The following is a 14,218-nucleotide window of genomic DNA, read 5'->3' as shown; positions in this document are numbered from 1 at the left end:
TTAATATAAGTGAACTGATTACACTCCACCAGGACATGGTCAGCTATCTCTGTTTCCTGCTCTGCTTCCTGCTCTGCTTCCTGCTCTGGTTCAGCTCTCCTGGCTCACCTGAGAAAAAGAGGCTGCATATGTGAATCTTGCCCCCTGTAATCACTGTTAAATATGACACTTTTAAAATGAAACAATTTGATTTAAAATCAATTCATGGTTGAGTCATCCCACATAGTTTCAGTCCATTTCTGCCCTCAGATTTCTCTCATTAGATAAATATGACGTATCGAAAGTGAGTTTGGTTCATCTACAATATGACTTTTCTCAACAGACATGTATGTAATGAATGTAAAGGCACTGCACACTAAAAATTAAAGAAAAACTGCAAATTAAAAGACTTGAATAGTTACTGAGGAGTTGTTGTTTTTTACTTTATAGAGCAACAAAACTAAAAGGCAGCTAAAATGGTTTTGTTCATTTGAATCATCATCAGTGTTGGGCATGTTACTTTGAAAAAGTAATTCATTATAGTTACTCTTTACTTCTCCCAATAAGTAACTGAGTTACATCAATGTTAAAGTAATAAATTACCAGGAAAAGCGATAGGAGCAGCAAAGCTATCAGGACGTTTTGCTCTCACACACGCTGCATTGATAGTCACATAAACACACACACACACAGTCACTTTCTAGCGTGCACTCTTGCTCACTCACTCCAGATTCTGGGAGATTGTGTCTCATTTGCATGCGTTAAGGAGCCGCTATCAATATGAGTTGGGATGTCTGTTATGATTCCTACCCAGTTAATCACTGTGCATGTGTGTGTGTGTGTGTGTGTGTGATAAGTGCAGCCACTCTTTGGCAGGGAGACAGAGAGAGAGAGAGAGAAGTGCCTGTTCGGGTGAAAACCGCGAAAGTGAGGTCAGTAAATTAATTTACTCGTTACTGAAAAAAGTAATGCCATTAGTAACGCTGTTTATTCACTGATCATCATATATCTAAGATTTCATGACTTTCAGGCCTGTTATTAGTAAAACTGAATATATAACTTTTATGTTTCAGGACCTGTAGACCTTCCTGTATTCATCCAGGTTAAAGAGTGCATCAGTTATATTCCCAAAAAACTCCTACAGCACCACCCAAGTGTTCAAAGCTAAATGATGGTGTCTTGTTATATGTTTAAAGTACATAGTTATACACTTTTCTCTTTTGAAAATTACACCTCAGTCTCAATGGGACTAAAGTGATTAAACAAAGGTTTCTGTTGCACTGTGTTCTACTTCACAATTATATCCTGTACTACCTCACAACAGAGAAAGAGGACCAGTGTGCAGGATTTAGTGCCATCTAACAGTGAGACTGAAAATTGCAACCAACTGAACAGCCCAGCTCTCCCCTTCTGAGCACGTAGAAGAACCTACATTGGCTGCAAAACTCATGAAAAACATGGAAGTCCCTCTCTGTGTGGTACAACATGGCAGGCTTCCTGTCTAAATATAAAGGGCTCATTCTAACACAACAAATACACAACTATTCCTATTTTCATGTAATTAGACACTAATGAAAATATGCTTATGAATATTATATTCAATTTCTGTCAATATTTCTGCAAATTAAATAAATAAATAAATAAAAATCTGCCCTTAAATCTTACAAGTTAGTCCTTTAAGATGCTGCATTACAAACCATTCTATTCATTTTAAAGAGGACTAAAGGGTGAAAAAACTGATTTCTTTCACTTCTGACAGCCACAAAACTACCAGCTGAACAGGTTGTAGTGTTTATGCTTTGATGAAATGTATTCAATCCAATTGAAAACATGTGCCAGTCAATAAATGGTCTTTTCTGTTGAGATTTGATGTTATCAGAAACACCAGGAGGTAAAAGCAGAGTGAGTTGTAATAGAGATGCTGACCTGTGCTGCTCTCACCATGGCAGGGAATCCACCATTCTCTCTGTCGCTGAAGCCCTCGCTCATGTCGGCCAGGTTGGTCATACTGCCTCCATGGGTTCCATTCAAGGTGCTGTTGTACTGCTCGATGCTTTTAGAGACTTCTTGTTGGCTGTCTTGAATCTGGGACAACTTACTGCGAGCCTGCAGGACACACACACACACACACACACACACATAGATACAATACTGCATGACTTTCTTTATTTTAAAACACTGGCAGCAGCAGTCACACCTCCAGCTGAACAGAAGGTCCACTTCAAATATCTTAAAGTAAGTTCAACCAAATGACCAAAGCAAATGTGTCCCAAAGAGCAAATTACAAAACTAATAAAAAATACAAATAAAAATAATAATAATAAAAATAAATAAGTTTAAAAAGACAACCTACACTAACTTAAAAAATGGTACTCTTGTATACAGGTTCATTCTTAATATCATTTGAGTGACTTATTATATATAATCTAATATTATATAATCTGTACAAAGTCTTAGTTACTCTAGTTTCTATTTCCTCACAGTAATCTATCTATTCAAATTTACTATTCAATTTACTGTGTGCATTTGTCATATAATGATCATTTTGTATCATTCTACATTAGTTCAACATGGCACATTCCCTTTGGAACTACTTTCTCACAAAAAAATATGAAATCTGTTTTAAGAGTCTTGTGTAGATTATTTACAGTAACAAGGAAAAAAGTGCTGTGAGTAAATGTTAAATGGACTGTACTTATATAGCAATGTTCTAGTCTTCAAACCACTCAAAGGGCTTTTACACTACAAGTCACCCCATTCACACACATTCATACACTGACGACAATATCAATAAAGTTGTCTGAATCTGACTGAATCATCACACACAGACACTCACACACTGCCGGCACAGCCATCAGGAGCACTTTGGAGGAGCCTTCAGAATGTGCACTGTAGGAGCCGGGAATCTGATCTTCGTGAGCTACAGCCGCCCCAGTGCCACATATTAAAAATCCATTCAGACAGAAATCTCAAGGACAGATATCTTAAAACCTTGACTACGACAATCTAAACTATCAGCATGAACAGATGCCACTACAGGAAAAAAAAGAAAACCGGTGTTTTGTAATTTTGTTGACAAAAATGCTTTAAATTCTCTCCTCACAGTTTTCTCCTTCATTTAGTGGCTTTAAGTCTGTGTAAAGTAAGAATAAATGTGTTCTGAGTTCTGAGACCAAATATATGAAATTAGGCTTCAAAGTTGTGTAAAACTCAGTTTCCTTCTCTGCTACCAAACGCTGTGGGAGTGCCCGCTGAGTTTGCTGAAGCCCCGCCCCCTACCAAGTGTCACCTGTCAATCAAAGTCACCACCTCTACCAGAAACATGGTCTGAGAGCTTTCTGCTGCTAACTTGGCGGCTAACTCGGCTGTTAGCTCGGCAGCTAACTGGGCGGCTAACTCAGCTAACTGGCTAACTGTTGACTGTAGTAGTAGTAGTGTGTGCTGAATGTATTTATACCTCGACAGCAGCAGGGGCGCGTTTGTGCAAATTTATAATGTGGCGGTGATTTTCAGACTCACCCACTAAATCCTGAACACAGAAATCTTGAAACACAGTTTGTGAAGCCTAGCTCCACAATTCAAATCTAAATGGTTGAAATGCTTTTTACACCTTTTTTAGAAATACATTTATGACCTATTTAATGTGTTTAGAAGAAAATGTCTGAATTCACTTTACACAGTCTTTAAATAGGACAGTCAAGCACATTTCTTTATACAGGACATTCATTTAGTGATCATTTTGCAGTTTGGAAGTTGCCTTGTTGAATGGTATTATAGTATTACACTGCAGGAGACGTTTCTATGAATGTTTTATATTATACTTGTTTCCCTCTGAAAACATGTCACTTGTTGGACTCCACTGTAACTGACAGGAATCCACACTGACCACAGTTGCTGTTTTCTTTCCAGACACCTTTAAAGCTTGCACAGCTTTTCATACTCAGCGGGCAGAAATTTGGCTTAGTATCGTTTTAGGGTGTATCCTCCTAACATAGAGACATGCTGGCATTTAATATGAGATAGGAAGTGGATTCAGACCTATGATGCTTTTGGCATATCGCATGTGATATAGTTGTCTAAACTGCGAAAACACCCCAGGGTGGCAGATCTTACACTGGGTTTTATGAATAATCAAAAGGTCTGAGGGGACTATGTCAGGAAAATCAACATGACTGTCCCTGAAAGCAATAAGGCTAGATATTATTACAGGTGAGCATGAGGAAATTATCAACTGCTGAACTCTCCATGTGACCTTGTGACTGCCAGAGAGGGAACAGTGGCAGGGTGCAGGGTGCAGGCTGCTGCTCCATCATGAGGGGAATGGTTATCAGGCCTCCGCTTAATGGATGTAATGAAGAGAGAATGGAGACTACATCAAGATGTCAACCTGAGTGTGTAAGTTGCGGGTGTATAAAGCTGTGTCTCTGTGTGTGTGTGTGTGTGTGTGTGTGTGTGTGTGTGTGTGTGTGTGTAAGATGAGTGACTGGTAGGAAACAGATGAGTAATCACAGCAGCTGAGGCCAGATTAAACTGACACACCTTTCTCACACACACGCACACACACACACGCACACGCACACACACACACACAGAGTTAGATGTCCTGTTCTTCTAGTGGTTTGAAATAATGACTTTCATAATGCCAAGTATATGGTGTAATGGTGCCCCCTGTTGATGACTTCTGGACACACATACACAGAGAGAGAGAGAGAGAGAGAGAGAGAGAGAGAGAGAGAGACTCACAGGCACACACACACAAACAGAGACACACAAACACACACACACACACAAACACACAGAGATTCACAGGCATGCATGCACGCACGCACGCACGCACACACACACACACACACACACACACACACACACACACACACAGACTCACATGCACACACACAAACAGACACACACACACACACACACACACAGACTCACAGGCAAACTCACACACAAAAAGAGACACACACACACTGAGAGAGACTCACAGGCGCACACAGACAGAGACACACACACACACACACACACACACACACTGAGAGAGACTCACAGGCACACACACACAGACACACACACACACACTTACACACACAGAGAGACTCACAAACACACACACACACACACAGAGACACACACACACAGACTCACAGGCACACACAAACACAGACAAACAGGCACACACACACACACGTACACACACACAGATAAACAGACTCATAGGCACACACACAGGCACACACAGATAAACAGACACACACACACACACACACACACACACACACACACACACACACACAAACACAGGCACACACACAGATAAACAAACAGACACACACACACACACACACAGACACCCTGTGTTTTACCTGGTTGATTTCATCCTGTGTGGCCTTCAGAGACTTGATGATGGTCTCTAGTTGGATCTTTCCAGCAGCCAGACTCTGCTCCAGCTGGTTCTCCTCCTGCTGCAGCCTGCCTAGGTCAGCTTTGGCCCGGCACAGTTCCTCCTCCTGGCATTGCAGGTCTGACTCCTGGGAGTGGATCTGACTCTGGAGGGTGGAGATCTGGAGGCAGAAGAGAATGTCGCTATGACAACAGGTTCTGAAGTGATCAACTGTCCCTGAAATCCCTTCCACACGAGCTGCTGACTCTTAAAAGCACTCCATATGTTGCTGCTGTTGTGTGAGTTCCAAATAATGTAACAGTAAAACAAACCCTTACTGTAACATCACCAACATTAACTAATTTTTCATGAATGACTTGCTTACTAATTAAATGATGGTTATGTAGCTATTACAATACATCATATCACTGCATTCCTCAGTTCTTTCTCACCATTTGAGACTCTTCCTGACACTTTATCCGGACTTCGTTCAGCATGTCCTCTAGTTTATGTTTCTGCTGGTCCATCTCCTCCAGGCGGTCCTGGGCATCTTGTTTCTGAGCCTCCAGCTCCTGCAGGCTGGCGGTCTCTCTGTCTAGGTCATTCTGCATCTCCTGGTGGAACACAGAGAAAAACCACTGTCAGTGATCAGTATCAAGATTCATGGAGGGGTCCAACAAAAAATACTTTGAATTAAAGCTGCAAGCAGCGTTGGGCGGGACCTCGCCCCCTTGCGCACATCGGGCCTTGGCGAAGTGGATAGGTTTCCGTTAGGGGCATTTAGATGTCTTCAGACCTGGGCTTTACACATATATATACACACTCACAAATATTCTCTCTCTCTCTCTGTAGACATTTAGACTGAGCAACTGAAATTAACTGCCAACACTTTGATGAGTCAAACAGGAGAGGAAGTTATTTCCAGTGAAACCTGTAGATATGTTTGTAGGCCATGCTCTTGTAATTTGTGTTTGATCTAGACTTTGACAGCATTGTCACTGAAGTAGTTGACAGACTGCACAGATATCTAAAAACATAATACAGTCAATAAATTTGAACTAGAAACAGAAAACTGAGGCACCTTTTCCTCATCAGGTATCATGAGTCATTACAAGTTTTCTCCACTGGGTGGCACACTAAGACCAGATGAAATGAATCAGGATAACTGGACAGCACAAATGAGCCAGCTGCACACACACACACACACACACACACACACACACACACACAAACACACACACACACACACAAACACACACACACACACACACACACACACACAGTCGTTGCCATGGTAGTTAACGAGCAGCATGAGGACAGAGCATGCACAGACAGTATGGAGATTTGAATGGGAGAGGAACAAGGTGCACATGTGGATCCGCAGCTCAAGAAGTATAAAACATAGCCAGACCAAATTACACACATCTATAGATGAGACTTCTATAAATCATACATTTAAAAGGCAAAATGTGCACTTCCTGTTGGATTTAGGGGTGTCAGCGCGTGATTTGTGGGTCTTGATAAGACAAATTGAGTTTTCGTTTGATCTTTCTATGACATTCCTATCAGGCGTAGTGGCTGTTTTGGTGTTTGTAGGTGGCGCTAGAGAGCACATTTTGGCACTTTTGGGGTTAATTTTTCCATTTTATCAAATCATTGGCCAGGCCTCATGTGCTTGGTGAATTTGGTCTCTCCTGGAGCATGTTTAGTTGGTCAAATTTAGGGTCAAAGTGGCATTAGACTCTCCTCCCATTCATTGTCTATGGGAGCGTTTTGGCGAGGGTTTTTGGGCACTTGACCTTTGAGGTCTTCTAAAATCCAAACCAGACGAGTAATGACAAAGTTATTCAAAACTTTTGTGCAGCAGGGTGTGCTAAGTCAGCTATTAAAGTTTGTAGCCGCCATGATGAACGCCCTCGGACAAGATAACGTTTGTAGGAGGCCAAGAATCGTCAAAAATCCCACATCCCACAACAGCAAAATGTGCACTTCCTTTTGGATTTAGGTCAGGGGTGTCAGTGTGTAATTTGTAGATCTTGATAAGACAAACAATTGAGTTTTGGTTTGATCTCTCTACGACATTCCTATCAGGTGTAGTGGCCATTTTAGTGTTTCTAGGTGGCGCTAGAGAGTTCGATGTTGTTTTTTTTTCCATTTTATCGAATTTTTCGCCAGACCTGATGTGAGTTGTAAATTTGGTGAGTTTTAGAGCAGGGTTAGGGGGTCAAATTAAGGCTCAAAGAGGCGGTAAAATAATAATAATAAACGACACAAAAACAATAGGGTCCTTGCCTCCAGGCAAGGGCAGGACTCCTCTGGAGTCCTCGCCCTCTTGCCTTTCGGCTCGGTCCCTAACAAATAATGAGATCAGGGGAGTGTTCCAGAAAGTAGTTCAAAACAACTTGATAGACTTAAAGATCCCTAAAGATATAATACATGTGTGCCTGATATACAGTGTGACACATTTTCCAGTAAAGGGTTACTTAATTTATGCAGATTTATAAAATTCAACAACATTTATTTTTTACTGAGGTTAAAATGTGAGTGATCTTATACCATGTACAACCCTGAACACAGCTGGAGTTTCAGCTGCCAGCTGTGAGGACATGACTGCTTCACATAACTGATAATAATAGGGTTGTAAACTTCTCCAGGATAATAAAGTCTTAGTCTAAAGTCTCCAGAAGCTTTCCCTGACATGAACATTTGCATTGCAGAATTCCAGATTTTCCAGGCCAGAGGATGCTTGCATCTCGATTAGAGCTGTAACAGTGCGTGTATCCATTCCTAACCATTACAGTAAGGATATTGTGGTTCATCACCTGCAGTTGTATGAAGAATACACTCTGTGAGCCAAACAATTACTGTCAAAATAGATTCATATTCCATTTAGTCCAACATGTGGAACAATAAATCTAGAGCATGAGTTCAACCTGGAATGTTTTGGTAGCAAACCACTTACGCTATATCATACTAACGACTGTTTGCTAGCCAGCTTAGTCAAGGTAGCCTGGTTACTCTGATTAGCTGTTAGTGCTGCTGCCAGGATAACAAATAAGAGACCCATAACACTGACCAAGTGCAGCACTGTTATTACAATATGATCTGTTATTAGGGACCGAGCCGAAAGGCAAGAGGGCGAGGACTCCAGAGGAGTCCTGCCCTTGCCTGGAGGCAAGGACCCTATTGTTTTTGTGTCGTTTATTATTATTATTCTACCTTCTCTTTGAGCCTTAATTTGACCCCCTAAATCTGCTCCAAAACTCACCAAATTTGGAACGCACATCAGGTCTGGAGAAAAATTCGATAAATGGAAAAACAAACAACGTCGAACTCTCTAGCGCCACCTAGAAACACTAAAACGGCCACTACGCCTGATAGGAATGTCGTAGAGAGATCAAACCAAAACTCAATTTTTTGTCTTATCAAGACCTACAAATCACGTGCCGACACCCCTGACCTAAATCCAACAGGAAGTGCACAATTTGCTGTTACATGTGGGATTTTCGACGATTCTTGGCCTCCTACAAACGTTATCTTGTCCGAGGGCGTTCATCGTGGCGGCTTCAAACTTTAATAGCTGACTTAGCACACCCTGCTGCACAAAAGTTCGGAGCAACTTTGTCATTACTCGTCTGGTTTGGATTTTAGAAGCCCTCAAAGGTCAAGTGCCCAAAAACCCTCGCCAAAACGCTCCCATAGACAATGAATGGGAGGAGAGTCTAATGCCACTTTGACCCTAAATTTGACCACCTAAACTTGCTCCAGGACAGACACATGAGGCCTGGCCATTGATTTGATAAAATGGAAAGATTAATCCCAAAAGTGCCAAAATGTGCTCTCTAGTGCCACCTAGAAACACTAAAACAGCCACTACGCCTGATAGGAATGTCATAGAAAGATCAAACGAAAACTCAATTGTTTGTCTCATCAAGACCCACAAATCACGTGCTGACACCCCTGACCTAAATCCAACAGGAAGTGCACATTTTGCCTTTTAAATGTATGATTTTTGACAATTTTTCAGGCATTTCAAAATATATACATTATTCCTGCATACTTTCAGCTACATACTCCATTCAAACGTCAAAATGTAGCCACAAGTCTCATCTATAGATGTGTGTAATTTGGTCTGGCTATGTTTTATACTTCTTGAGCTGCGGACCCACATGTGCACCTTGTTCCTCTCCCATTCAAATCTCTATACTGTCTGTGCATGCTCTGTCCTCATGCTGCACAGTCGTTAACTACCATGGCAACGACTGTGTGTGTGTGTGTGTGCAGCCAAAGTCCTTCTAAGGCAAGTCATCTCACTCGGCGGCAAAATTGGCCACGCCTCCGGGCAGCTATTTGGCCATAGGAAGACCAACCGGCTATCTAAATGAATAGGGAGAGAGCTGTATCTCCATTTTCCGAGGTCTAAGGGACATAAAAAACATATGTTTTGAAATCACGATGAAAATCAAACTATAATCGCTGAAAGGGTTTGATGGTTTGGTATCAAATTAACGTTTTAAAAGCCTTTTTCCTTACAGGCATCTTGGACTGCGCATGTGCAATACTTCATGACAGTCTTCATTTACGGCAGGCACTGACAGCAAGACGTCATCTTACGCTCACAGTCAACTTTCCCAGATCATGCCACAATTTTGGATAAAGCATTACAAAATATATGTACACAAAGTAGTATAAACTGCTGATCATGTGTTTTAAAATGTCGCTGTTGAAAATGACTTCCAAGTGTCGCAAAAACGTGACCGCGTTGGACCAGCAAAATGATTGGAGCAACGGCACCAGAAGAGGCGGGACATGTGCAAACACCGGCCATCTTGACGTTACGTAGTTTCCCTATGCATTTCAATGGGAGTGATATGTCTCCTCTTATTATAATGTCTCTGGTGCAGCTGGCTCATTTGTGCTGTGCAGTCATCCTGATTCATTCAAAAGGTGTCTCAGTTTTCTGTTTCTAGTTCAAGTTTATTGACTGTATTATTATGTTTTTAGATATCTGTGCAGTTTGTCAGCTATTTCACTGACATTGCTGTCACAGTCTAGATCAGGCATGGGCAAACTACGGCCCGCGGGCCATATACGGCCCGTTGGGCTTTCTTAATCCGGCCCACCGAACCTGTCTAAATCATATTTAAATTATATTATTAAACCTTATTTATTTGGCATTTTCCCTGCAATGCCTGCATTTCCCCAGTAGATGGCACACCCCATGTACATTGGCCTTTTTTTGGGTGTATTTACTCTCTTGGTCTCAGCTTTGCTCTTTGAACCCTTCCATAAAAATGAGTGGTCCAAAGAAAAGAAAAGTGGACAGTGAGTGCCGAGTGTTTAATAAAGAGTGGACAACAAAATATTTTTTTCACTGAAGTCCGATCAATAGCTGTTTGTCTGATATGCCAAGAAACGGTCGCAGTATTCAAAGAGTACAATATCAGCCGTCACTTTGCTACTAAGCATGCTAACTATGCTAGCAAGCAGTCAACGCAAGAACGGGCGGCTACTGCTGAGAGGTTGACAGCTAATTTACAGACTCAGCAAAGCTTTTTTCAACGACAAACTGCGATTCAAAAGTCAAGTACCGAGGCAAGTTTTTTGCTGGCATTCAAACTAGCAAAGGCTAGCAAGCCTTTCTCCGAAGGCGAGTTTTTGAAAGAATGCATGATAGAGACAGCAGGGCTCTTGTGTCCGGAGAGCAAAGCCAAGTTTGAAAAGGTCAGTTTATCACACAGGACAGTGACTCGCCGCGTGGAACTGATTGATGAAGACATAGCCAGCGAGTTAAACAAAAAGGTTGAGTCCTTTAATTCATATTCACTGGCATTGGATGAAAGTAACGATATAAAAGACACTGCTCAGCTCCTTATTTTTATCCAAGGGATTAATGACAGTTTTGAGATAACGGAGGAGTTTTTGGCCATGGAGTCCCTGAAAGGACAAACCCGGGGAGAGGACTTGTATGACCGGGTGTCTGCTGTCATCGAAAGAATGAAGCTACCTTGGAGTAAACTTGCCAACGTCACCACGGATGGATCGCCAAATTTAACTGGAAAACACGTCGGGCTGCTGAAAAGAATCCAGGATAAAGTGAAAGAGGAAAACCCTGAACAGGATGTTATTTTCCTTCACTGCATCATCCATCATGAGTCTCTGTGTAAGTCCGTATTGCAGCTTAATCATGTCGTTAATCCAGTTGTAAAACTTGTTAACTTCATACGAGCGAGGGGACTTCAGCATCGTCAGTTTATTACGTTCCTTGAGGAAACCGATGCGGATCACCAGGACTTGCTTTACTACTCTCGTGTCCGCTGGTTAAGTTTGGGCAAAGTGTTTCAACGAGTGTGGGAGCTGAAAGAGGAGATCAGCGCATTTTTGGAGTTAATGGGGAAATCCGATGACTTTCCTGAGCTGAGGGACAATAACTGGCTCTGTGACTTTGCGTATGCTGTGGACATATTTTCACACATGAATGAACTGAATGTGAAGCGACAGGGGAAAGATCAGTTTGTACATGACATGTACACAAATGTGAGAACCTTCAAATCCAAGCTGACCTTATTCTCCAGATAACTTTCAAACAAATCTTTCGCTCATTTCCCCACATTAGCCATGCAGAAAGAGGCCCCCCGAAACGCGAAGAAATACAGCAAATCACTGGATGACCTACACAGAGAATTCTGCCGTCGGTTCTCTGATTTTGAAAAAATTGAAAAGTCACTTCAGTTGGTGTCCTGTCCCCTATCACAAGATCCTGAAGCAGCACCACAGGAGCTGCAGTTAGAACTGATCGATCTTCAGTCTGACTCCGTGTTGAAGGAGAAGTTCAACTCTCTTAAACTGAATGACTTTTATGCTTCACTTGATGAGGCCAAGTTTCCAAACCTGCGGAGGACGGCACAGAAGATGCTAGCATTGTTTGGCTCGACCTACGTGTGTGAGCAGACATTCAGCCTCATGAACATCAACAAAGCCCGTCACAGATCTAAGTTAACGGACCAACACCTCAGATCTATCGTGAGAATTGCCACAACAAAACTTACTCCAGACTTTGATGCACTGGCAAAAAAGGGAGACCAACAACACTGTTCCCACTGAAAATGAATGTGAGTTTCTCTACTGTGTTGTGAAAAAAATGCATTTTGAGAATAGCATGATAGTAGTTTTTTTTTGTGAAATATTTTTTTACTGCCGTTAATAAATGCATTTTTTTTTCTCAAAAAGCCTTGCATATCCATGTTTTACTACCTATTAAAGGCCAAAACCTTTTATGCAATGGCCTTTACATGTCATTTATATTACTTCACACAAACACTACATCCATCTGCTCCTGGCACGGCCCCTCTGTCAAATTTTAGAACCCATTGTGGCCCACGACTCAAAAAGTTTGCCCACCCCTGGTCTAGATCAAACACAAAGTACAAGAGCATGACCTACAAACATATCTACAGGTTTCACTGGAAATAACTTCCTCTCCTGTTTGACTCAAAACTTAATTTCAGTTGCTCAGTCTAAATGTCTACACAGACAGACAGAGAGCGAGAGAGCGAGAGAGAGAGAGTGTGTGTGTGTGAGTGTGTGTGTGTGTGTGTGTGTGTGTGTGTGTGTGTGTGTGTATGTGTGAGTGTGTGTGTATAGATGTGAGTGATCTACTTATTGCTGTGTCCGATAAAAGCCCAGGTCTGAAGACATCTAAATGCCCCTAACGGAAACCTTTATTATGAGTGATGTAGTATGCAGTATTACAGTAAAAGTACTGCAGTATTATGAGTGATGTAGTATGCAGTATTACAGTAAAAGTACAGCAGTATTATGAGTGATGTAGTATGCAGTATTACAGTAAAAGTACTGCAGTATTATGAGTGATGTAGTATGCAGTATTACAGTAAAAGTACTGCAGTAATATTATATATGACATCATTAGATTATTAATAGTGAAGCATCAGTGTTAGAGCAGCATGTTACTGTTGTAGCTGCTGGAGGTGGAGCTAGTTTACACTACTTTATATACAGTTAGCTAGTTTACACTACTTTATATACAGTAAGCTAGTTTACACTACTTATATACAGTTAGCTAGATTACACTACTTTATATACAGTTAGCTAGTTTACACTACTTTATATACAGTTAGCTAGTTTATACTACTTTATATACAGTTAGCTAGTTTACACTACTTATATACAGTTAGCTAGTTTACACTACTTATATACAGTTAGCTAGTTTACACTACTTATATACAGTTAGCTAGTTTACACTACTTTATATACAGTTAGCTAGTTTACACTACTTATATACAGTTAGCTAGTTTACACTACTTTATATACAGTTAGCTAGTTTACACTACTTATATACAGTTAGCTAGTTTACACTACTTATATACAGTTAGCTAGTTTACACTACTTTATATACAGTTAGCTAGTTTACAGTACTTTATATACAGTTAACTAGTTTACACTACTTTATATACAGTTAGCTAGTTTATACTACTTTATATACAGTTAGCTAGTTTACACTACTTTATACACAGTTAGCTAGTTTACACTACTTAATATACAGTTAGCTAGTTTACACTACTTATATACAGTTAGCTAGTTTACACTACTTTATATACAGTTAGCTAGTTTATACTAGTTGTTCCTCCCTGAGCTACTACCTTATTGTGGTGGAGGGGTTTGGGTGTCCCAATGACCCCAGGAGCTCAGTTGTCGGGGATTTTATGCCCCAGGTAGGATCTCCCATGGCAAACAGGTCCGGGGGGAGGGGCCAGACAAAAGATAGCTCAGAAGACCCTAATAATGATTACGACAAATGGATTTTCGTGTCCCTTGTCCGGACACGGGTCACCAGGCCCC

General features: G+C 41.2%; 1 protein-coding gene across 4 annotated transcripts in view; it reads right to left on the bottom strand.

Moving 5' to 3' along the window:
* The window catches only part of eps15l1a (epidermal growth factor receptor pathway substrate 15-like 1a), a 54,080-nt gene that overhangs the window by 19,735 nt on the left and 20,127 nt on the right, over window positions 1–14,218 (bottom strand). For 2 of the 4 annotated variants that reach the window (XM_053322085.1, XM_053322082.1), the window contains exons 15-17: window positions 5,812–5,973; window positions 5,343–5,540; window positions 1,906–2,085 (exon numbers count right to left, since the gene is read on the bottom strand). In XM_053322085.1, the coding sequence (XP_053178060.1) occupies window positions 1,906–2,085; window positions 5,343–5,540; window positions 5,812–5,973 (540 nt within the window). Of the gene's footprint in view, window positions 1–59; window positions 109–1,905; window positions 2,086–5,342; window positions 5,541–5,811; window positions 5,974–14,218 lie in introns of those variants that run through there. The other 2 variants (XM_053322084.1, XM_053322083.1) reach the window with 2 other exon arrangements.

This window comes from Scomber japonicus, chromosome 7 (genome assembly GCF_027409825.1).
Source record: "Scomber japonicus isolate fScoJap1 chromosome 7, fScoJap1.pri, whole genome shotgun sequence".
NCBI lineage: Eukaryota > Metazoa > Chordata > Actinopteri > Scombriformes > Scombridae > Scomber > Scomber japonicus.
This window is presented reverse-complemented; position numbering and strand designations above follow the sequence as displayed.